The sequence below is a fragment of the Odontesthes bonariensis genome, chromosome 3, assembly GCF_027942865.1.
Source record: "Odontesthes bonariensis isolate fOdoBon6 chromosome 3, fOdoBon6.hap1, whole genome shotgun sequence".
Taxonomy (NCBI): Eukaryota; Metazoa; Chordata; class Actinopteri; order Atheriniformes; family Atherinopsidae; genus Odontesthes; species Odontesthes bonariensis.
In genome coordinates, this window is record NC_134508.1 from 24,012,721 (window position 1) to 24,035,125 (window position 22,405).

The 22,405-nt window shown below is 41.0% G+C and overlaps 3 protein-coding genes across 4 annotated transcripts; 1 reads left to right on the top strand and 2 right to left on the bottom strand.

Annotated features, from left to right (window-relative positions):
• Positions 1 to 1,699: 1,699 nt before the first annotated feature.
• On the bottom strand, positions 1,700 to 4,852 carry hdhd3 (haloacid dehalogenase-like hydrolase domain containing 3). The gene is made up of 3 exons (XM_075462164.1): positions 4,760 to 4,852; positions 2,623 to 2,957; positions 1,700 to 2,342 (listed from the first exon to the last, which is right to left on the bottom strand). The coding sequence occupies exons 2-3, from the start codon at positions 2,950 to 2,952 to the stop codon at positions 1,947 to 1,949; spliced, it is 726 nt and encodes a 241-aa protein (XP_075318279.1). The 5' UTR covers positions 2,953 to 2,957; positions 4,760 to 4,852; the 3' UTR covers positions 1,700 to 1,946.
• Positions 4,853 to 5,122: 270 nt separating this feature from the next.
• trub2 (TruB pseudouridine (psi) synthase family member 2) lies at positions 5,123 to 9,336 on the top strand. Its single transcript, XM_075462165.1, has 8 exons — positions 5,123 to 5,374; positions 5,670 to 5,807; positions 7,087 to 7,161; positions 7,249 to 7,310; positions 7,436 to 7,517; positions 7,703 to 7,775; positions 7,972 to 8,108; positions 8,199 to 9,336. The coding sequence occupies exons 1-8, from the start codon at positions 5,257 to 5,259 to the stop codon at positions 8,534 to 8,536; spliced, it is 1,023 nt and encodes a 340-aa protein (XP_075318280.1). The 5' UTR covers positions 5,123 to 5,256; the 3' UTR covers positions 8,537 to 9,336.
• Positions 9,337 to 10,061: 725 nt separating this feature from the next.
• Positions 10,062 to 22,370, bottom strand: rab44 (RAB44, member RAS oncogene family). 2 transcript variants are annotated; one of them, XM_075461173.1, is made up of 10 exons: positions 22,150 to 22,370; positions 15,537 to 21,669; positions 14,762 to 14,817; positions 13,923 to 13,987; positions 13,688 to 13,807; positions 13,524 to 13,605; positions 12,482 to 12,596; positions 11,328 to 11,426; positions 10,864 to 10,940; positions 10,062 to 10,738 (listed from the first exon to the last, which is right to left on the bottom strand). In XM_075461173.1, the coding sequence occupies exons 2-10, from the start codon at positions 21,639 to 21,641 to the stop codon at positions 10,651 to 10,653; spliced, it is 6,807 nt and encodes a 2,268-aa protein (XP_075317288.1). In that variant the 5' UTR covers positions 21,642 to 21,669; positions 22,150 to 22,370; the 3' UTR covers positions 10,062 to 10,650. The 2 variants fall into 2 exon arrangements, with proteins under 2 accessions (XP_075317288.1, XP_075317287.1); XM_075461172.1 differs by having other exon boundaries at positions 13,688 to 13,810.
• Between the last annotated feature and the right edge of the window lie 35 nt (positions 22,371 to 22,405).

Below are 22,405 nucleotides of genomic sequence, written 5' to 3' on the forward strand. Positions count from 1 at the left end.
ACTTCGGTCTGCACAGTTTACACAGCCTGTAGTGATACGAAGGTAGAGAGAAATAGCGCCAAGCGATGTGATGTCTGACTTTTTCTGGAGGGACGATTTTGTGATGCAAATGTATTAATCACATCGCTTGGCGCTATTTCTCTCTCCCTTCGTTTAGAGCCGGACTACCTTCGTCAACGCCAAAACTCGGCTGGAACTCGGCTCACAGGACACAGCGGGGGGTAAGTCAATGTTCATAAATGATATTGCTAATATGGGATGTCATACAGCTTCATGTCAAAAGAGGCGAACTATCCCTTTACGTTTCTCATTTGATGAACTTCCTCATTTGCCTTTATCATGTCAGAGCTACTTTTACAGAGCGGGCCAGATTTAGTTTTTTTTTTATTTATTTTTTTAACCTTAATTGTTGAGCAAGTTATGCTTACAAAAGAGCTCCTTTAAAAATTGCGTGCCTGTTGTTTAGCTTGTTATGACAGAGATGCATAGACGGATTATCACGGGCCCTGGACACAAACTCGCCACAGACCCCTGCCTACACATGCAAACAGTGCGCGCGCAGAGGCGCTCTTCCCATACGCACATAACAACACCACTGGCTTTTTCCTGGCCTTCTTAGAGGAAAAGTCCTTGATAAGGTCTCCAAAGTCCAACTCTCTGACCAATTCGGCCTCTATGGCCAAGAGTGACAAACTGTTAAGGCGTCTCTGGGTCATTTTTGTCCGAAGTAAATTTTTTATCCTGGCCATTTGAGAAAATGGCCGCTCTCCCTCGCAGTTTGTGACAGGAAGATGTGTTTTTTTTCGGCATGAAAAGAACACCAAACAGATCCCACAGGTGCTCGTTTGCATCAATTCTGTGGCTGAGACAGCTGACTGACTCATTGATAGCCACATTGAATGTTTCTATTTGTAATTTGCTTTTCCCATCAAATACTGTATCTTTATCTGCGCTGTCATCCTGAAATCGTTTGCGCTGTCTGGTGCACTGGAGGTCATATTTGTACGTCTGTACAATGCCAATATTACTGGGCATGTATTGTTGTAATGTTTTAAATACTTGAACGCAGTTTTTCTAGAGAAGATAATTGTTTTGTATATGGGAGTATCGTCCATTGACTCTTTTGGGCTTTCACATGTGCGCGCCTACCGACAAGAGGTAAGTGACATGCTGTTTATAAAGTTGTTTTGTAACGTCCCCATGCCAGTAATGTGAGAACCATGCATATGGTTTTGATGGTAAGGCTTGTGACTTTATTGTCGGATGGTTTATAAAGTGGTGTGACGTTTCTGCAGTGTGCAAGTTGTTGTTTTACGTGGAAGGTTTAGCTCTTGCCCCTTAGCCGCCACGTATTTGGTTAGCATGACAGGCTGCGCAAACAGCGCAATCGCTTCACAGGGAGCGCCGATTTGCACCGGTCTGTGTCCTAGCGTCAGTATTTGACAACCTCTAGCAATGGAAATGCGCTTCAAATGCCCCGGAGTTCCCCTTTAACTTGTGGCATACAAGATTTTCCCTTGGTTATTTAACTTTTCTATGGCTTTTCATTTAGTCACTATTATTCCTCTTGATATTTTAAGTGCTTTAAAACCTAAATAAATCTGTATTAATGGATGAAGATTTTTTTGTTCCCTGTCTCACACCCCATCTGTTTTGTCATCAGGTGAAAAGGTAAAACACTATGATATTTACATATATAGTAATTGCTCCCAGTTTATTCATAGTACAAGTGTGATAAATACACAGAAAGCATTTAATTTCTATGGTAAAACTTAAGATTTTGAACATCTATTCATATACACATATATCTGCAACAGGAGCATCTAACCTGTTTCATAAGCGATGAGGTGTTTGGGTTCACACAGGTCAACATGGCTACATCCTCAACATTAATTCCTGAAATTAACCACCGTGAGGCTGAGCGGATTTAAACAGGTTGTTTGCTATCAGTCCATATGCCGCTGAAGCCGTGACGGCAGCTCTTCCAATGAGCCGAGCCGGTGCTCCTGAGGAACTTCGGCTCGGTTGTGCCTGTTGTGGCGGTCTAAAAGGAAGCCATGGATGCCCACTGACCGAGGGGTGACGTAATCATTCACATAGTGGTCCCCAACGTGAGCCACACAGTCGGCTGGTACGCCACACTTCTGCAATGCCTGATTAAATATGGTTGGACTGGGCTTTGCCACACCGGCTTTCTCTGACGTTATTAAAAAACTGAAGTGGGACAGCAGCCCACAACTATGTAAAATTGCCTCAAGACGGCTGTCAAAGTTGGATACCACACCCAGCTTCAGTCCGAGAGAGGAACAACTCTCCAGGGCTTTCTTTGAGTCTGGAAATACCTGAAAAGAAGGAACAGTAAACATGAGAACCAGTGTTTAATCTTTGAAAACAGATCTTTAATGACTTCTGTGCTCTGTTCTTCATGTTGTAAAAAAACCAACAAACATTTTCTAATGACTAAACACAGAGTGAAATTTTATTTTTTTTTTTCTTCAAATTAACGTTAGCACCCCCATAAACATGCAAATTACAAGAAATATGATTTTTATAAAGTTTGACATAAACAACCTGATGGTGTGACTGTTTTTGATGTGTATGACTGAGTCAAATGTTCTTTACCTCCCAGTTTTCTGCATTACAAAAGTTATAATAAAGATTGTTAGCCAGTGTATTTAACAAGGCTGGATCCTGGACCCTGCACTGGGAGAGAGTGTCCCGCACAACTCCGGTCCACCAAGCCTCTCCACCCAGACCCTGGGCGATGCCATAGTTTGGGTATCTGCTGGAATAACTTCTGTAGACCTGCCTGAAAGCAGTGTCCACCTCCACAGGACTGAGGCTCAAGCCCATTCGCGCGGCCTCTCTACAGTACTGCTCTCCCACAGATGCACGCACCTTCAGTAGGGTGTCTTTAACATCCCACAGCACCCAGCGCAGAGGAGCTTGCATTGCACCTGCACAAGTAAGAACACAAACCGTAGACACCTTAAAAGCTGGGCAAAACCTGAGACAAAAACTAAAATAAATAATCTGTAGACACACTGTTTTTCAGAGCTATACATAGCTCTGATGTAACAACAATGAACATATGATGCAGCTTTGCCACGTGTCATATTTAACCATTTAAAAATGTTCTCTCCAAAGCATGGATGTCTCATCGTGTTATATCATCCCCTCTCTCCTTGTGTCTCTTCCCCAACTCCTCTGCTCTCACCTACGATACAAGGAGAGGTTTGAGGATGCACGAATTAAGAAATGACATAAGGGGTTTCGTCACATTAGTCTTGAATTATAGCAACAGATGCAGCGTTATAACATCAAACTTACTGCAGTGCGACTAATGCGCACACTCAGTGATGATGCTGAGCCTCACTTGTAATAAAAAAAGAAAGATTGTCTTTTTGTACGTAATCAGCCGGGGCATGTAAAGATAACATGGAATTTTACATTACTTACTTCAAAAGGCTTTTTGTAGCACAATTATCCAGGTGGCTACAGAGAGGGCTGTCTCTCTATGTCTTAGCCAAATTTATAGGTCATTTTCCGATACTGAAATTCCTGCGTTGGGAACACTTTTACCAATATTTCCCATCTATACCTATACATACCAGGCAAACATATGCACCAAGTTGTTCAAGGTGCAACCAACACAACCTGAGAGGTCGTAAGGCTTTGAAAGAAAAGAACATTTTATTGAGACATGCTGTGTTTCAAGTCACAATGTAATAATATTAAAATATCCCCTTCTCTCTTTCTCTCTCTCTCTCAGAGAGAGAAAAACAACAACATTTCAGATCGAGACGATGGTAAGCCAGAAACTTTCAGGATAAAATAACTGTTTTTGCTAATAGAGTGTGGCTATGAAGAGAGCTTAAGACTACTATTGGCCTTCCCCTTAATAGACATTGTCAAATATGATGGTGACATATTACTTAAATTTGATAGCACAGTTTGTGGCACTTAAAAATGAAGAAATTAATGAATTAATAACAGTTAACCAATTATTGTTAATGAGTTGTTAGTGCCGCACAGACAGATCTAAGACTTAAAGTTTATATATATTTGGAGCTCCTGTCTTAATTTCCCATGAAATGATGGTTCCTCTGGGTCCCTTTACTACACCATAACACCACAGTTATGCACCAACACAGACAAACTAGAATTAAAGTGGTAATATCTCAAGGTGATACATAATGTATCTGACAATCTCAACAATCTGTAGCCGTGTACATCGTTTCCAAAAAAGCAGTTTAAAAAAGGAGACACCTGTACATCCTCACTTATAATAACGTCCTCTCTCCAGCTACATTTTAGGAATTGATAGATGTTTCTAGATGAGCTAAGATCGATTTCTGAGATACATGAAAGACAGATGAGAGGATAAACTTGGCCCAAATTGGAGAAATGAGATGAGATTTAGGAGAAAGTTATAATAGTCTGACTGAGATATGAAAGCATACTCCATGGTAATAAAAACCCCCATTAGAAAAAACGTGGTATCAATGATGATGTGACGTCAACTAACTACAAGCTGTTGTCAAGGTTACCGCGCACAGACGTGGAACCCTGCATTTTAAAAGCGCTCTCCCAGGCTAGTACCTGCAACATATAAGGCTTTTAATTTATCTACGAGTAGTTGACATGTGGCTCATTCACTTTGTCCTTCACCCCCAATCAGTCTTTTGGGTTTGCGACATGTCAAGGAGCTACATCAATAAACACATAAAGACTTAAAAAGAAAAAAAAATAACGTTACCAATGTCAAGTCCCAGCAATTGTTAACGTACATAAGCTAGGTTAGCTCAAATTAACTCCCTTCGCTTTGCCTCTGTTTCTTTTTCGTCTTCCCATCTGCGGGAGGGTGGAGCTTCTGTTGCCATCTGTTGGCGAATAGGCTCTTCAGCGTTCATTATTTTATGAATACATTATAATTAGTCTTCAACCTTATCGCATACAAAACCGCCACTATTTTATTCTATACTTATTCTATAATTACAGTAACTGTAAGATTCCTTTGCAGTTTATACAGTTTTTTTTCCAAACACTTGACAGGTGTCTTCATACATCCAGTCCAGCAGGTGGCACTCTCCAAACAGAAACCAAACATTTAAGTAGTTGGGCACGCGTGCGCAAAAGTTAACATGCCGAACGGCTCGTAGTTGAGCAGACAGAGCCCCTGATTCCCATCAATGAAGTTTCAGGCGACATAATATATTTCTCAAGAAATCGAAAGGGCCGAAAGTTGCCAACACTATGGCAACTCCAGCTGTTCGGATGTTTCGCAGGTTAGAGGGCCTGTTTTGTGTCTACAAACCGTCAGGTGTACACTGGAAGCTCGTGAGAGATACCATCGCGACTAATCTTCTTAAAGGTGAGACTGTGTATTTTGTTTATGTTTATACATTTAGTAGGCGCTTTTATCCAAAGCGACTTACAAATTAGGACATTACAGCTAACATCAATGCTAACAATAAGCTACATAGAAGGAAACCACTAGTATTAATAACAAAACGGTGGTTTTAAACAAACAAACAAACAAAAAAACACGGTCTTGTGATTAGACATCTAAACACTCGATTTCAATGTTTGTTATCGGTGTTACCTTTAACGGCGGAGTTCTATTGATTCACAAAATCTGACCGACCTTCAAATGTGTCATCCTTCAGGTGTGAACGCTACACCTTCTTCTCGGTCACTTCCTGACGAGGTTCGCTTCTTGGCCCACCCAAACAGTGAGACAGAAACAGCCAAGGGACTGACACTGTCTGCAGCCCTGGTGCCAGTCCTGTCCAAGCACCCTCTCGGTAAGTGAAACTCTCACTGTACAGCTCCCACTGTACAACATTTGTCAAGCAGACTGATGAGCTGGACACGGAGTGTAGTGAGATAACAGTTATGCCTGATATCAGACTTCTAGTGACTATTGAAAGATCACTTCTTAATACATGTTCAGTCAAAGTAAGGACGGGCAAAATCCATGGTCCTCATCATGTGCAATGACATGTCCTGTGTTGATCTAAAGCTGATACGGGCACAATGTTCCTTTTAATCCGACAGTAATTAAACATAGCAGAATGTTTAAATGCACACATCTGAACTGCAGCCATCACAGGAACAGACAGGCTCTTGTGTGTTAATTTGCCTTCCGATCAGCTGTGCAGAGGAACGAACCCCTTTAATGATAAACAGCGCTGTCAAAACATTCTTATGTATAACATTTTTCATTATTATTTGGTGCCGCATCTAAATGTTTTGGCCTGAGCCAAATTGACTGAAATTTGTAGCAGCAGCTTCTCTTTTCTCCTATGCAACATGCAATAAAGTTGTTTTTCTATCATTCTGGTGACTCACCATTGATTTAATGCATTCCCTTAGCCTAACCCTTACCATCTCAGCTGAGTGCCTGATCATAACCCTTAACATTAAACGTGTGGGGCCCATCTTTTGGTCCCTAGTGGTGAGCTCCTTGTTTTTTGACTTTATGAATACAGAAAAACAAGTACACACACATCACAAAGATCATGCCCCATCTAAGTGGAGTGAAAGATGATTGTGTTCCTCAAGCTGATAACAACCACATTCATCACCATTGGTACAATAAAACCAGCCGATCCCATTCCCCTACGCTTTGGTTTTTTACACAACCACTGCGTGCTTGTTAGGCTAATACAAATCGTTATGGCGACATGCAACGTTGTAAGTAAGGTCTCATTCTTTGAGCGCTTTGGAGTTGCACTGCACTGCACCTTACTGTCTGTCTTACTAAAAGACAGAACGCAAATACTTGAACAGGTTGACGAAGCTCATTATGAGAACTGAAGACAATTTTTACTGAAATAAATAGTTTTCAAAGATCTTCTGGCTTTTTTTTCTTTTCACCGCAGACAAGCTGTAGATTTTTGTACCTTTCTTTCATTTGAAGCACGCTAAGGGAATTTTTTCAGCGTTTTATCGTATATGAAATCACCTTTTTTTTTTTTTTTTTTTTCCCTGAAGTTCTAACTGAGATGACACTACTATTTTTAAAGCTGTTCAATGGGCTGCACATGAGTGAATAAGATCAAAATTCTCCACATGTTTTAGTGACTGGACCTGAATTCCAGGATATTCGAGTCGGAGTAGGACATCGCCTGGATGCTGGTTCCTCGGGTGTTATGGGTATAATTTTGCATGTAATCGTCAGATAAAAGTGTTGTATTTAATCAGCAAAGTCTCCCAGAAAATTCACTCTGTTCTGCATTTTAGTTCTTGCTGTTGGGAATGGAAACAAGACCCTGAATGATCTCTACGGCACACGAGTCACAAGGGTAACCTCACCTCTGATTTCTGCTTGTTTTAAACCAGACATAATGATGCAAAATGCTTTTTTAAATTTATTTCTTACCTATTTTTTTTTTTTTTTTTTTACAAACAAAATGCTCTTTTGTTTCAGGATTATACGTTGGAATGTGAACTTGGCGCTGCAACACATAATTTCTCTGACACAGGTCGAGTTGTGGAAAAGACCACTTTTGGTATTTTTTTATTTTATTTTTTTTCATCCTTAAATGATCCTCTAACATAATCGTCACAATTTCAGTGCCATTGTTTTTCATTGAATTCATTTTCAACTTTTTGAGTCTGTTGCTCACCGTACTCTCTGTGGCAGTTTCTATGTCTCTGATTGTCTTTCCCCATTAAAAATGTTCTTGTTCGTCAGATCACGTCACGCAGGATAAGCTGGAGAGAGTCATTGCAATGCTGGAGGGAGCCAATCAAAAAGCATTGAAAATGTACGTCAGCTCATTTCAATGTCACTACGTTTTGCAACGCATACATATTGATATTGACATTTTTTTCCTCACTTGCACTTCCATCTCCTCTCAGTTTACTCGGTATTTCACTTTGGATTAGGACCTCTTACATGTACGACCCATCAGTGAGACAGTAAAGGACTTGTTTTTTTGTTTTTTTTTCTTTCTCTGAAAGGTACTCCAATGTAGACATGAGCTCACAGGAAGCCTATGAGATGGCAGTGCAAGGTTTACTGGGTCCAGAGGGGAAATCTGCTCCCATTCTGACGGGCTTGCGTTGCATTCGCTTCCAGCCACCCAACTTCACTTTAGGTAAGCTCAACTCTGACCACAAGGAGCACCTCTCTTAATGTTTTCTAAACTGCTGATCCTCTTTGACGCTTGTGTCTTCTGCTTTTGCAGAGGTGCAGTGCCTAAACGAAACTCAGAAGTACTTGCGTAAAGTTGTGCATGAGATTGGACTTGAGCTGCGCAGCACAGCAGTGTGTAAGGGGGTGAGACGCACCAGAGACGGACTTTTCACCGTGCAGGAAGCCCTCACGCGCAACCACTGGACTGCTGCCGATGTCATGCGGGCCATCCAACAATACCACTCGTCAAAGAAAAACAGGAAACGAACACCGATCAAGAGACGGGGATTACAGGCGCCTGGCGATAGTGTGACAGTCACTCAACAAAATATTAATGAAGAATCACCAGTAGGTGGAGTGAAACAAATTGTTGCAGAGAGTAGCAGCTAGTGTGTGTACACTGCTGGCAAATGAATGGGGAAAAAAAAAAAAATTGTTATAAGAGTGCGAGTCAGAACGCTGCATCACGTCTCACAATTCAGCTCAGTTTGAAGACCTTTGCAGACCGGAGATCTTGGTTTGAGCAAGTGTGGAAAAGGACACATACGATGCTATCATGGGTTGCCTTAAAACACGGATTTATCTCTGTATATATTTGTATGTTTCAATGTTTTCTGAATCATTAACTTATTACGTAAATGTTAATCTGAAAGTTTTTTTTTTTTTTTTTTTTTTTTTTTAAATCCTGAAAAAAATAAAAGCAGAAATATTGACAAATGAATATGTGATTGAATGTTGTAGAAGGTTAACTACCACGTGACACTGTAAGTTCGTAATGTTCAATAGACTGGATGAGGATCAATATATCAGCACCACACTCTGTCTGGAGGCAACAATGCTGCGCCTGCTTTAGTGTAAATACTCCCCCAAGTGGCAAAAGGTCAAAATGACTTTTTAGTTCACTGGTCTCATTCTATTGAAGGTTTCCATCTGTTCCAAGTTGTTGCTGATCGTCTCTGTGAGCGTTGAAGGATCATCTGTGGCGCCGGAGGTGGCAATAGAGATACTCCCCGCAGCTGGTTTACAAAATAAAATCCCTCTGCTCTTCTCACTCGATCAATTTATAAGGGTTGGGATTTCCTCGTAATGTCATAGGAAATTTCCTAGAGGGGACTTCATGATTTTAAAACTGTTTATGGGAGAAACGGCTGAATTTCTCTGTGAAAACATTCTTGATCATAAGCTGAAGTTCTACATTGACCACAGCAGCATTGAAATTAAATAAAAAATTCGGATATTGTACTATTGAAAGTTGCTGACTGTCTGGTGCGTTTCTCAGAGAATGAGGGCAGGGTCACGTTTCTCTTGGTTAAAGAGTCCCCTGCAGCTTGTGCCATAATATCGGATCCAGTGTAATTATCTGTGATCTCTGATGACGCTGTCTCTGCCTGTGTGTTTCCCACTAAACCTCCAGTGGGATGTTACGGGGTTATTGCCATGGCGCCATTGTTGACATGCTCTTCATACCATTGAAGGACTTGTTGTCCCACTGGGAACACAGTTTTCTTTGTCAGTCTGGAAAAACACAACTCACTTGAGGACACAAATTAAGTAAGCAAGCAGACAAATTGTAGTCATGGAGATTTATTGAGCATGCGACTTTTACTATTTGATTGTTTGTGTTTCTGGGTACACAGTGTGGAGCAAAGGTACTCGGTGACACAAATTATAGACCAATACGCAACGATATAATAAAAGAAATGCATGTACGCCCTTATTCTCCCGCTGTAGTTATAGAGGCATGAAATGCATTTATGATTTCATGACCGACCTGGCAGCTGTGACAACTGCAAGGAGAATGAGTGCCAGTACTATTTATCCAAAACAGATGGCAAAAAATCGGAACAAAGTTAATATCTTTATTGAAGAACACGAATAGCTACAAGAAAACAAAAGAATTCTCTACCCCCCCCCCCCCCCCCCACACACACACATGTAATAGATCCCCGAAAATATGCGTAATTGTACTCTTTAACGTAAAAAGGTAATTTGTTCAGACTAAACGTACCGTATCAGCATTGATCTGCACAAATGTAGTCAACTGCAGACACTGATCAAACATTCAATAGCAGTAGAACAGATGCTGTCAAACTGCTGTCAACATGAAACTCTTCTCAGTGGAAAGTGCGTGAGCGTTAAACCTTGTGAATACCCATCTGATCCGTTGTCACAGATTCAAAGTTTTATATTCGAAAATTAAACAGATAAAAGATTTCAAGTAGCAAAAGGAAACCTAACAAAACTTAAAACACAATACGAAAAAAATCATTTGTTCTCTCCCAACTCGCTAGAATATGATTTAAAAAGTAAGTTAAAGTGAAATTTACAGGCTCATATAATCGCCTGAAAAATAATGTCACGAAAAGAATAAGGAGCTCTTAACAGACCTGGAAGAGATAAATAGCTGAAGGACATTTTTGCAAATGTAGTCACTTCATCTGCAATCTGTTTGAGTAAAAGTTCGACTGGGACAGTGTGCCAACCAAGATGACGAAGACATTTGTTCAGCAACACGTTGACCTTTTTTTCTGCGCTGGCTCTTTGAGCAACACTGTGGCTTCCTCTCTTAAGTCAGCCCTTTGACTCAACATCCTGGCAACAACAAAGCAAAAACACTGTCAACCGATGTCACTGCAGGCATTATTACAACACCGGAGAATGCTTCCCAGATTTGCACAAAAAAAAAAAGTAAAAAAAAAAATGAAGGGGTGGATTACCTGGCCACGGTTTCCAAAGCCTCAATAACGTTTTCACCTGTGGCAGCGCTGCACTCCATGAATTCAAAGTTGTATTCCTGTGGAGAGAAAAAGCTACTTTCACTGTGGGTATTTGATAATTACAGTCTTACTTCTGGATTACTGTTTATACGTACTGTATTGTCTATAAACACACTGTTTATGCACATACTGTCACATAGTGCTAAATACTGTTCATATATACTCCTTATACTCTTAATTTATATTTCTATTGTTGATATCCCTTGTGCATATCATTGTGCCCTTATCTCTCTCTCTCTTGATTTCTATTTGTCTGCTGTACTGTATTTGATGCTGTAACAATGTGAATAAAGGTTTCCATTAATTGGGACAAATAAAGGTTTATCTTATCTTTATCTTTTTAAATGCAGCATTGCTAGTAAGAGTTTATGAGAATGAATCGAATGAATGCACCAAAATGATACCTTGGCAAGAATCTCGCCCTGCTGAGTTTTAACCCGTCGTTGTTCATGATCGCTCTTGTTCCCAAGGAGTAAAACTGTCACATTTTCTGCAGCAGATTCCTGTAAAACATGAATAATTTTGGTTATTATTTGGAGGTCTAACTTCAGGCTGCATGTTTTCACATGGCCAAGCATTTCAGACATCTGCTATAAATCTTAAAATAAATCTCTCTCCGGTTGTATAAACTTATGCCTTGTGAAAAGTGAAGCTGTAATTTCAGCTGCAATGGTAAACAACATTTCTGAAAATATCTGAAAATGAAATACAGACCACAGCGAACCAAACCGTGGACTACCTGACTAGGACTAGTCCACAGCAACGCCACACTACTTCCCGGTTTCGTAAAGTGATAAAGCATCCTGTTGATGGCAAATCCTCTGATGTAATATTGTAATAGAAAAGAGACCGGATGAATGTTGGAGCGTGCTGTGTGAGATCCTTAAGAGAGAAGCTCGTCCCATTAAAAGGCAGATTTGACCAAACGCACATAAAAAAAACAACACAGAAAAAGAGGCAGCGACTCCTTGAGATCATTTTTGACTCACACAAAGGCTGGTGGAGACTGATTATTCCATCTGCATAGATGCAGTTTATTACACTTTTTTTGTGAGTAAAAGAAATTAAAATCCAAAATCAAATATCGTTTGGTATAGTTGATGAGAATTGGATATTGTTTTGTCAGATTACCTCCAGCACAGTAATATGTTTGCATCTCTATTTTCTTTTATTCAGACTCGACTCGCATTAGGTTCTTGAAAATAAAAGAACATAATGAATGAATTAGAGAGTTGTTGTCTCAAGCAGAGGCAGTAAAAACATTTAAGCTTGCTTTAATAATCATAATTAGATATTAAATCAGATCATCACAACTTGATAAATAGACCTACTAATTTAAAACATTATTCCCAAACACTTCAACATCCTTCATATCAAACTATCAAAAATAATTAAAAAAAATACTAATTCCTCATAAAAATTTTACTTTTTTAAATGTATCATCAAATCAGTATGACTAGTGTTGCAAAACAGCTTGTAATATCAACATTTGTTGAGGAGAAAACAGGGGTCGTCAGCTGAGAGTTGAAATGCTGCTGAAGTGTGAAATGCCTCCTACCTGAATGGAGTTCGCCCAGTAACTGATTGCAGAAAAGCTCTGAGAGGAAGTGATGTCATACATCAAGAGAAACGCTCGAGCTTTGTGGAAAATCTGACGTGTGATGCTGCGAAACCTTTGGAGACAGACGAGAATGTAATCAAGAGACCGTCTGCTTTGAGCTCAATCAGACGCTGACTCCGCACAAGCAGCGAACACGAACACACACAATCAGACTCTGACAAAGTCCCACACTTAAGTCTTTGGGCATGATCGGGATAAAAGAAGTCCATCCATCTTATATGAAATGGCAAATACAAAAATGGGTGTGTTTGGCTCAGTGTTGGCAGCAGATATGTGCCAAACCAGTTCTCACACAGGCTGCGCTCTGGCCTGAAGGAGACTTCTCACCAAGGCTGCAAAAATATCTGTATTTAAACGACGATACTCGGTTAAATGCTGAGAACAAAGGGTTCTGCCTTGGTATTTGTTGAGGAGAACGCATTCAGGACAAGGAGACAGCCCGTTCTCGACCACCACAGAAGCAAAAGAGTATCTGCTGCTTCCTTGAATATATAAAAAACAAAGTGCACTTATGATACGGCATTCAGGTCATAATAAACCACAAAATAACACGCTGTACCTTTGACAGACTATGTCGTGCCCTCTTACCCATGACCAGCTACTCACAGCAGGCATCAGAGTCACTCTGTCTGAAGTTAACCCTGTGATGCATCAGTGTGTCTGTTTTTTTCCAACAATATTTATTCATGAATAAATCAGTTCTCTCCATGAAAGGCAAGGCCTCGAACATCATTTCAGTGACAATGACGCAAATATACCTGCCCTCATCACTGACCCTAGTCACAGATGGATATATTTCGCCTCATAAAGACAATTGCATGATGATTAATGTTTTTTTTATGGAGTGTATTCTTCTTTATTAGATCGTGTAAAGCAGACATGTCTCGATAGTTGTTTCTAAGATCAGGTGAGCTCGTTTTCATGTTACACTTCATTACAACTTGTGTTCACCTATGGAAATGAACAGAATGAAACTTACCTTTCTTGACCCGCTGTATCCCATAACTGCAGAACCACAGGTTTTCCTTCTACTATCACAGTCCATATGCAGGAATCAAGGCCTACAAAGAGTATTTAGGTGAAATAATTCTGTATAGTGGCACACTCGTGGGAGGAGTCATAAGGTGTAGGCCGGGACCTTACCAACAGAGGCAGGAAGATCTAAGGAAAACTTTCCACTTTGAGCTCTTTTCATGAAGGAGCTTTTCCCCACACAGCTGTCTCCAACCATCACCACATCGTAGTCCGTCCCTCTGGGACTACCTGCTGACATGACAATGAAAGCACTTAGTTTCACAAATTAGTTTCAATTGTTTTTCTCAGTCTAAGAGCAAACGTATTCTGTTGCTGCTGCTGGAAGTATTGATGGTCTGTTCACCAAAAGAAAGCTGAGTTTGACTTCTTGGAGCCAAGCTGAGTTCAGGTTGGGTTGAAGTCTTCTTACTGTGGAACAAACAAACATACTTCAGACCATGTACCAAATACAAAACGTATTATTTAAAGTAAAGACTGCGCTGCTTTTGGCTTCCAGTCAGATTTACAGAAAAATTCATCGAAAACTTGCGTTTACAATGTTTTTTCACCGTCTCTCAAAACAGAAAACTATTCTGGATTAAAACAAGCTGCTGGATAAGAATTGATCTAACAGAAAAGTCACGAGGAGAGCACTGAGCTCTACCGAGGCAGATAATACTTTCTGCTATAAATTGTCAATCTCTAGTCAAGCACTTCAGGGATATTGAAATATTTTCCCAAAACAAGTTGGATCCCATGCTCCAGCCCTCAATTTATTCTGTCAGTTAACTTGAGCTTTCTCTTTTTATGCTCCTTATACGTGAAATTAGTTTCAAAATATCATCAGCTCTGTCTCTAATTATCTCTAAGGGTTGTGCTGTTACTGTTTTAACGGAAGACTGGAGGAGAGGCATATATTGGATTTAGTTGGTATGGCCCTTGTCATACCAACTAAATGATATCTGATTAATCAAAAAGCTGGTGGACAAACGCATACGCACGAGGGGAAATGGACCAGTTCATGACTGTATACAATATATATATATACGATGAAGCATGTCCACAGACGGTAATAGAGTTACAGTAGATTCAGACTTTTCATGAAAACTTCATTTGCATTTGATCGATTAGTTTTCTCTGAGTCACTTAAGCCGGCAGGCCAGCACTTCAATGTGTTTCAGTAGGTCTGTATGTAAGACGTACCTCACAGGCTCCGCGGTGCTGAAGCTGGCGGTCTCTTTCTCGTCACCTTCACCAACCTGCCAAAGTCAAAAACGTTTTCACTGAACTCATTCGTGAGCTGATAGCAAGATATGCTCTGCTTTCACTACCCTTTTAATAAGGGAAAACAAATGTGTTGGTTCGTTTTTTATCGTCTTAAATTTCTTTTCCAAAGTTTCTTATCACCTGATCTCATTTGAAGCCTGCATGATAAAGATTTGTGAGGAAGCCGGGTACATGTTCTCCTTTCTACTATGTGAAACATGAAGCGCTGGCCACAAGTTCCTCATTTTTGTTCATTGTGTCATTTCTTTTTTTGGAACAAACATGCCATCAAAGTGCACAATGTGGTTTATTACAAGTGGGAAGTACAGCTCAGCACAGACCTGCTATGTGAAAGCACGCTCGCTTGTCAGTGATAAATATTACCTTCAGGGTAGGGATGCAAAATGATGAAAAGAGCAATGTTGAATAAAGTTCCATGAGAATTGGCCTAGACTAAAAAAGCTGTTTGAAAAGCAATGTAACAGCCGTTTTAATTCCATCTGATGCCTCCTTCAGTGAAATAAATGCTTTTCTTCTTTTTCCTACAGTTGAATGCCTGAGATCTGCAGTTTATCATTATTTCTGTGCAGTTTGGCAGCAGCAGACTGTTTTCACGTTCCTGATGACAGTGATTAAGATTGTCTGTGCGCATTCAAAATCTGGTTTTAATATTTGTGAAAAGGAAAAGGAAAGGAGATACTTTGGTGCTTACCTCTGATATTTTACGCAGACCTGATGACTGCTCCTTGTTTGCACCGTCTTCTGTGATTCCTCTGACAACATTCTCATTTTGTGCACCTATCTTGGCCTCTCTTCCGGCTTGGATGTTGCTTTGATGCATCATGTTTGGCTTCCGGCTAGATCCAAACTTTTTTCTCCTCCCTCCAGAAGCTGATTGTGACTCTGTATCATTTTTGGCAGAGGTGGATGGAAGGTAACTGGGAGTCTGCTGGTTTTCACTTTCTGTCGATTGGCTCTGTGAAATGGGGCTTTCTTCAGCTGTTTGCTCAGCCTGAGGTGTTAATAGGGACTCACCTACATGGCTGATTTTCACTGTTTCAATTATTTTCTCTTTTCTTTTTTCAGAGTCGCCTTCTTTGTGTTCTGTGTCAGGTTGAGGATCTTTTTCTTTCATTTCGGGGTCGCTCTCGGTCGTTACATCCCCAGTGGCCGTTACAGCCTCTGTTGCCTCATTCTCCAACTCCTGGTTTTGATGCAAGTCTTCTCGTTTGGTTCGTGAACTGAGATTCTTGCGAGTGGAGCCCAACTTTCTTCTCCTGTTGGGCGAATTTAAATTTGGACTTGGGCTCTTTTCCTCAAGATGAGTTCCTTCAGTCCAGTTACTTGGCTTTTGCTTATCAGTATCTTGGACTTTAACCAGTTTCACACTCTCTGGCCTGTCCTCATCACTTTGGGTGCTCCGTATGACTTCACAGAAAGACACTGAGCTCCCTCCTGTGATGCTGGTGTTTGTCTCACTATTTGGAGGCATCAACTGACTGAATGAGCTCTCATTTCTTCCCGCAACGTCAGAGGTTATTTTCACATTAGTGCTTGTAAAATCATCTTGTTGTGACATTTCAGCACAAAGATCAACATTTCCCCTCTCATCCCTTTCATCAGCTACTTTATTGAATGTAACCTGATTGACGGAGGTTGACTGTTCAGGGGGGAGAGCTAGTATCACATTACTCTTGTTGCTCTGCTCAGACGTACTACTTTTTAGCTTATAGTCATAATGACTGGTTTTGTTTCCATCAGTTTCTTGTTGCTCTACAGTACCTTGGACATTTTCACTTGGTGATACCTTTGCAGTTAACGGCAACTCCTCCACAACCTCCATCTCCTCCAGATTCCTCACACCAGCTTCTGTCTTTAAGGAACTTTCTTCTGTTTCGTCTGTGTTGTCTTTCGCTTCCTCTTCTTTCCTGTTGAGTGGAGTCCTCCGAGAAGAGCCCATCTTTCTCCTCCTCTGTTTGGATTTTACTTGCATGCTTTCACCGTAATCTGATGGACTGTCTTCTTGCAGGCTGTTGCGTTCATCCTTTGTAGTAGAAATTCCCCTTTCACAAGACACATCCACAGCCGGCTCTTGTGAAGTATTTTCCATTTTCTGGGCTGTGTGGACACCTTTCTCTCCCACTTCATCCTGATCAGGACCCCGTGCATCCATTGAGCTTTCCACCTCTGTACTGCAGTCTTCAACTGTGAGACAATCAGTAGTCTCTGTCACATTATCTGTCTGTTGTGAGTCACTGTCACAAGGTAAAGCTCCTTCTTCTTGATAAGAGACATGCACAGTGCCTGACTCGGGGTTGATAATGTCATCATGATATAAGGTACTCTGCCTATCTGAGTCATCTTCAAAAACAGAGGCTTGTGGGGATTGCGTCAAGTCCTTTTTAACTGTGTCACATCCTGTAAGATGACTTCTATTATCAGGCTCTTTTACATGCTTTGTGTTTTTCTCATTGAGGTCTTTATTGGACTCGGGAGAATCTTCATTGTCTGAGCTTGGATTAGTATCTGATGTTGCAACTACAATGTTTTCCAAAACATTGTGGGAATAAAGTGTGCCCTCTAGCAGCTTTTCTTGGTTTTCATCTCCTGTCACAGTAGAGCTAATATTTACTTTCTCAACAGATATGAGTTCTTCTAATCCTTCCTGTCTCATTGTATTCGCTGCAGACATTTCTGTTACTTTATCATCCACAGTGTTTTCTACAACTGCGTCTTTAAGTTCTTGTTTTGGCTGAATAACTTTGCCCTGCTGTCTTCCTTTATTTCTGCGGCTGGACCCCATTTTCCTTCTGTTCCCTGCTGGTTTGAGGCCTGACTGAGTGTCATCTTTGAAGCTCTGATAGTTGTCCAGAGGTTGGGAGTCCAAAGGAAGATCTGTATCAGATTCTTGTGTTTGCAGAGGAGAATTCTTCTCTGTAATTGTGGCGCAATTGATTTGACACATTTCTCGTGTTTGTGCTGGGTTAAACTGCTCTTCATGCTCTTCACTCACAACATCCTCTAAATGCAAAGCTTCTGCAGCTTCAGATAGGTTTAAAGGCTCATCTTGTTCCCCATTTGAGGGCACATTCTCCTCTGATGGAATTGTGTCTTGTGCAACACTGTACTCAACTTGGTTATGGTCTTGGGGAGTACTTTTTTCTGGGGTTCTCTCTGGTACGACAGACAGGTCCACATTTTCACTTGACAAATTGTTGCCATGTAAATTTCCAAACGCCCTTAACATTTCCGTATCCTCGTGCTTTTCCTTGTTTTCTGTTGTGGAGGAGACAGTGGGAAGTTCGTCATCTGGCAGCTCCCTGAAATTTGACTTGAGTAGCTGCAGCTCCACTGCCGGACTTGAGGTTGTTAACTCGGAGATGCCAGCAACTGTTCCAAAATATGCTTTCTCTTGCCCGTGAAGGGTTATGTTTTCAGTGTGAGGAGTGTCAGATTTGTCCATTTCTTCCAACTTCATTTCCATTGATTTTTCCTGGCTGGACCCTGGTGCTCCACTGTTTCCTCCAGGGTTGAAACTAGTGTAACTGTGCTGAAGCTGAGAGTCCAGAGGAGCTTTCATTTCACAATGCAGGCTTTGTAAAGAGTATTCACTGTCACATATTTCAGAAAAGACTTCCTTGCTCGTGTGGTGATCTGTTCCCTCATCACTGGGATTCATGGAATCCTTTACTTGGCCTTCAATCTCGTATGCATCACCCAGTGCACTTTCTACTCTTTCTACATCATCGATTTGGGGTTTAGGATAATCAGTGTTTCTCCCTGCAGCCATTTCAATTCGTTCAACCACGTTCCTGGAGATTTCAGAATTTACTCTGGCTTTTGCAGTTGTGTGATCAATCTGAGACATGCCTTGCGTTTGTGCTGGCTCAATCTCTTGTCCATGCTCTGTTCTAGCAGCATCCTCTGATTGCTGAGCCACACTGACATCATATAATTGTTCCTCTTTTGTAGGAAACTCTTCTTCTGGTGATAATTTCTCTACACTCTGTCCAGGATCTGTGTGTATCTCTGGTGTGATAGGACACACACGCGGTTCAAACACAGAGTTCTCTTGCAAATTTCCATCCTGCCTTAACAGCTCTGTATGTTCATGTCTTTCCTCGCTCTCTGTATCTGTTTGCAAAGACACACTGGGAAGTTCCTCATGAGGCATCTGTCTGCAACATGAATTTTCGATTACCCTTTGATCTACTGCGGAGGTTGAATGTACGCCAATGGTAGTTAACTCAGAAGTGCACACAAGAGTGCCAAAACGTACATTCTCCTCTTCAGTCTGGGAAGCGTTCATTTTTTCCACTTCCAGTATGATTTCCATGGATTTTTCCTGGCCCGCTGTCTCTGCTGTTAATGCTCCTTCACTAGAAGTACTACTACTTGCATTCCCATCGACTTCATTCACAGTTTGATGGAATGTTTTGGTAGCTGATTCTTTGACGTTATGTTTTCCTTTATTTCTACGGCTCGACCCCAGTTTTCTTCTGTTGCTACTTTGGTGGAAGCCTGTATTGTTTTGTGCTTCTACACTATCAGAACTGTCCTCAAGCTGGCAGTCAAAAGAAACAGTAGTTTCTGTTTGAAAGGCTGATAAAGCAGGTTTAATCTCATCTGTTTCAGAGAGAAGTCCTTCCTTCTCCTGATGAAACAATGGAACGGTAATTGGTTTAATATCACCCTCCACTTTGTCTTTGAACTCATGCACCTGACTTGGAGCAGAGTCTACTTTTTCTTGGTCGCTGATGTGGTCTAAAGGTTCTGAGGTGTCTTGTTTCGTCGGATGCTCATCTGGTTTTTCTTCAGAATTGAACATTTCCTGCTTGGTTGCAGAATTATCATTATTGAACTCAGACTGGAAAGTGTTCATCATTTCAGCGCGCTCAATCAGAATTGCAGAAATGACTTCTGAATTTTCCGGGGCATTGTCGGTTACAGTTTCAGAAGAATAATCGACATGCAGAATTTCTTGCATTTGTGTTGGATGATTATCTTCTTCCTGCTCTTCCCTTACAGCATCATCTGAACGATCAGCATCTTTTGTCAATTCACTGTGACGGGTGTCTGATTGATCCATTTCTTGTGGCATAGCTTCCGTCGATTTATCCAGCACTTCGACATTAAAGTCTGTCTCTCTTTCATCTTGATCTTCTGGAAGATTTTCACTTTTAAGAATGAAATGCTCCTTTTCAGTCTCAGGATAGGTTTTGGGTGTGGAGCCCTCAACTGCAGAAGAATGACCAGGCGCAGATGCTGAAAACATGGAGTTGTCATGTGACACAGACAAGCCAATACCGTGCTCTGTGTCCTGACTTAATTCGTCCTGATTTGTTGTCTTTGTCTCTGATTGTATTTTTGTTGTTTCAGGAACTTTATCGACCCTTGTTCTTTCTAAAACTCGAAAACTTTCTGAAACAGAAAATCCAGAAATAATTTCTGGATTTTCTGCAGCATCATCCATCATGGTCTCAGAAATGTAATCAATTTCGTGCGCTTGTCTTTGACGCACCATGTCTTCCTGCATTTCCTTCACTGCATCATCTGAATGATGAGCACTGCTGATGTCTTCACTATGAGGAATGTCATATTTATCCACGTCTTGCTGCTCGGCTTCCTCTGACTCATCGGGCACTTTAACATTAATGTCTGTCTCTCTTTCATCTTGATCTTCTGGAAGATTTTCACTTTCAGGGATAAAGTTTTCCAGGTCAGTTTCAAGACACTTTGTTTGGGCAGAGCTCTCAACAGGCACAGACACCAAAAACATGGAGCTGTCGGGTGACACAGACGAGCTAATTTCACGCTCTGTGTCTTGGTATAATTCTTTCTGGTTTGTTGCTCTCATTTCCATGGATATATTATTTTTTTCAAGGGTTTCAACACCTTCGGCTTTTTCTAAAATATCCTCTTTACATTCTTCAACTCGCTGTCTTCCTTTATTTCTACGGCTAGAACCGAGTTTTCTTCTGTTTCCAAAGGGGCCAAAGCCAGTTTCAGTGTGCTCATCTGCACTCAAAGAACTGTCCTGAAGTTGAGAGTCGAGAGGGGCGTTTACTTCTGAAAGCAGGGTTTGTAGAGATAAATTAAACTTCTCTACTTCAAAAACTCCTTCTCGATGGAGAGTCTGTCCAACACTGTGTTTCACATCATCCTTCACATGACTCTCACGCTCATACATCTGTCCAAAAGCAGTTTCTACTTTTTCTGTGCTGTTGATCCACGCCTCATTGTTAGTTCTTAGGTCTACACCCTCCAAACTTTCATCTTGCCTGAACAAGTCTGTGTCATCTCTTTTGTTGCTCTCTAAATCTGGTTCAGTATACATACTGGGATTTGCAGCTTGCATGTTGATTAGCAGCTGATCCCCTACAGGACGAGGAGACACGCAGTCACTGGTTGACTGGCCAACATGTGCATTTTCTTTGATTTCCTCACTATCAAGACAGTCATAATTCTCAGTCCTTTCCAGGTTGGGTTTGCTTTTACAAGCATGCAGATCACCAGTATTTGGCATTAAAGCTTCCGTTACAAATTCTGGACTGATTGTGGGTTTCTCAACCTCAGAGTAATCAGGTGTAGCGGGTGAAACTACTAAGCTATCATGCGAGGCAGAAATACTGTGCTCAGTGCCTCGAGATAATTCTTCCTGCATTACAAGTTGTGCTGCTGCTGACGTCTGTACTTCGAGAGTTTTATTACCCCAGTCGTCTTCAACATCCTCTCTGGCTTCTGGCTCATTTTCTGTGTCTTTTGCATGCCGTTTTCCTTTATTTCTCCGACTAGATCCAAGCTTTCTTCTGTTCATTGTGACTTCAGGTGGAGTGGCTTTTGAACTGTCAACATTAGATAATATAATTAATGACTTGGTAGTTTAATCTGGTTCCTTGAGTTAAGCTACAGAGCTATTGCCTGTCATGTGGTCATCAACCATAGAGGTTTTGCTTTCGTGCCATTTCAAAGAACAAAAACATATTTTCTCCGTTACTTGGAGCAGATGAAACTTCTAGTCTTAGTGCCTGAGGCATGAAACATTCAGTTGTGCAACGTGTTATGTGGTCACATTCGAACACTGTTCACAAACATGAAGTAAAAACGGAGAAAATACGAATAAGCCTCTAGAATATAAGAATCAACTATTTAATAACGGCTTACAGACAGCACAAAACTTGGCAAGTTAACCATTGTATAATTCAAGTAAAACCATTATACTTAGTATGTCGTTTTAAACGGCAACAATTACCTTTAGTAAAATAACAAGTATGGTTTGAATCATTTGTGGCCTTCTATAAAGTAAACGCCCCACGTGTACTTACCATCTAAATCTGGCAACTATCGTCTCGCAGCACGAGCTAATCAGTATTGTCAAGTCATCAGCCTCAGCTCAACAGGAGTTGCAGGAGTCACACACGGGGGAGTGTTCCTTAACATGTCTAAGGGCTTCCTGTGTGGCTTAAACTCGCAACCGTTATCAGCACCATACAGCAACTTCCTGATCCGAGTGAAGCTTAAATTGCCGAACCAATCGCTCAACTAAAGCGTTGGATTATCCATATACTAAATGTTCGCGTT

Coding starts and splice junctions, on each gene's coding strand:
- trub2 (XM_075462165.1), top strand. CDS start 5,257: ATGGCAACTCCAGCTGTTCGGATGTTTCGCAGGTTAGAGGGCCTGTTT. Junction 5,808..7,086: donor CCTGTCCAAGCACCCTCTCG/GTAAGTGAAACT, acceptor CACATGTTTTAG/TGACTGGACCTGAATTCCAG. Junction 7,162..7,248: donor TGGTTCCTCGGGTGTTATGG/GTATAATTTTGC, acceptor TCTGCATTTTAG/TTCTTGCTGTTGGGAATGGA.
- rab44 (XM_075461172.1), bottom strand. CDS start 21,641: ATGAACAGAAGAAAGCTTGGATCTAGTCGGAGAAATAAAGGAAAACGG. Junction 14,818..15,536: donor GTCTGCGTAAAATATCAGAG/GTAAGCACCAAA, acceptor TGACTTTGGCAG/GTTGGTGAAGGTGACGAGAA. Junction 12,597..13,523: donor GATACAGCGGGTCAAGAAAG/GTAAGTTTCATT, acceptor CTGTCTCCAAAG/GTTTCGCAGCATCACACGTC.
- hdhd3 (XM_075462164.1), bottom strand. CDS start 2,952: ATGCAAGCTCCTCTGCGCTGGGTGCTGTGGGATGTTAAAGACACCCTA. Junction 2,343..2,622: donor GTAATGCAGAAAACTGGGAG/GTAAAGAACATT, acceptor CCTTCTTTTCAG/GTATTTCCAGACTCAAAGAA.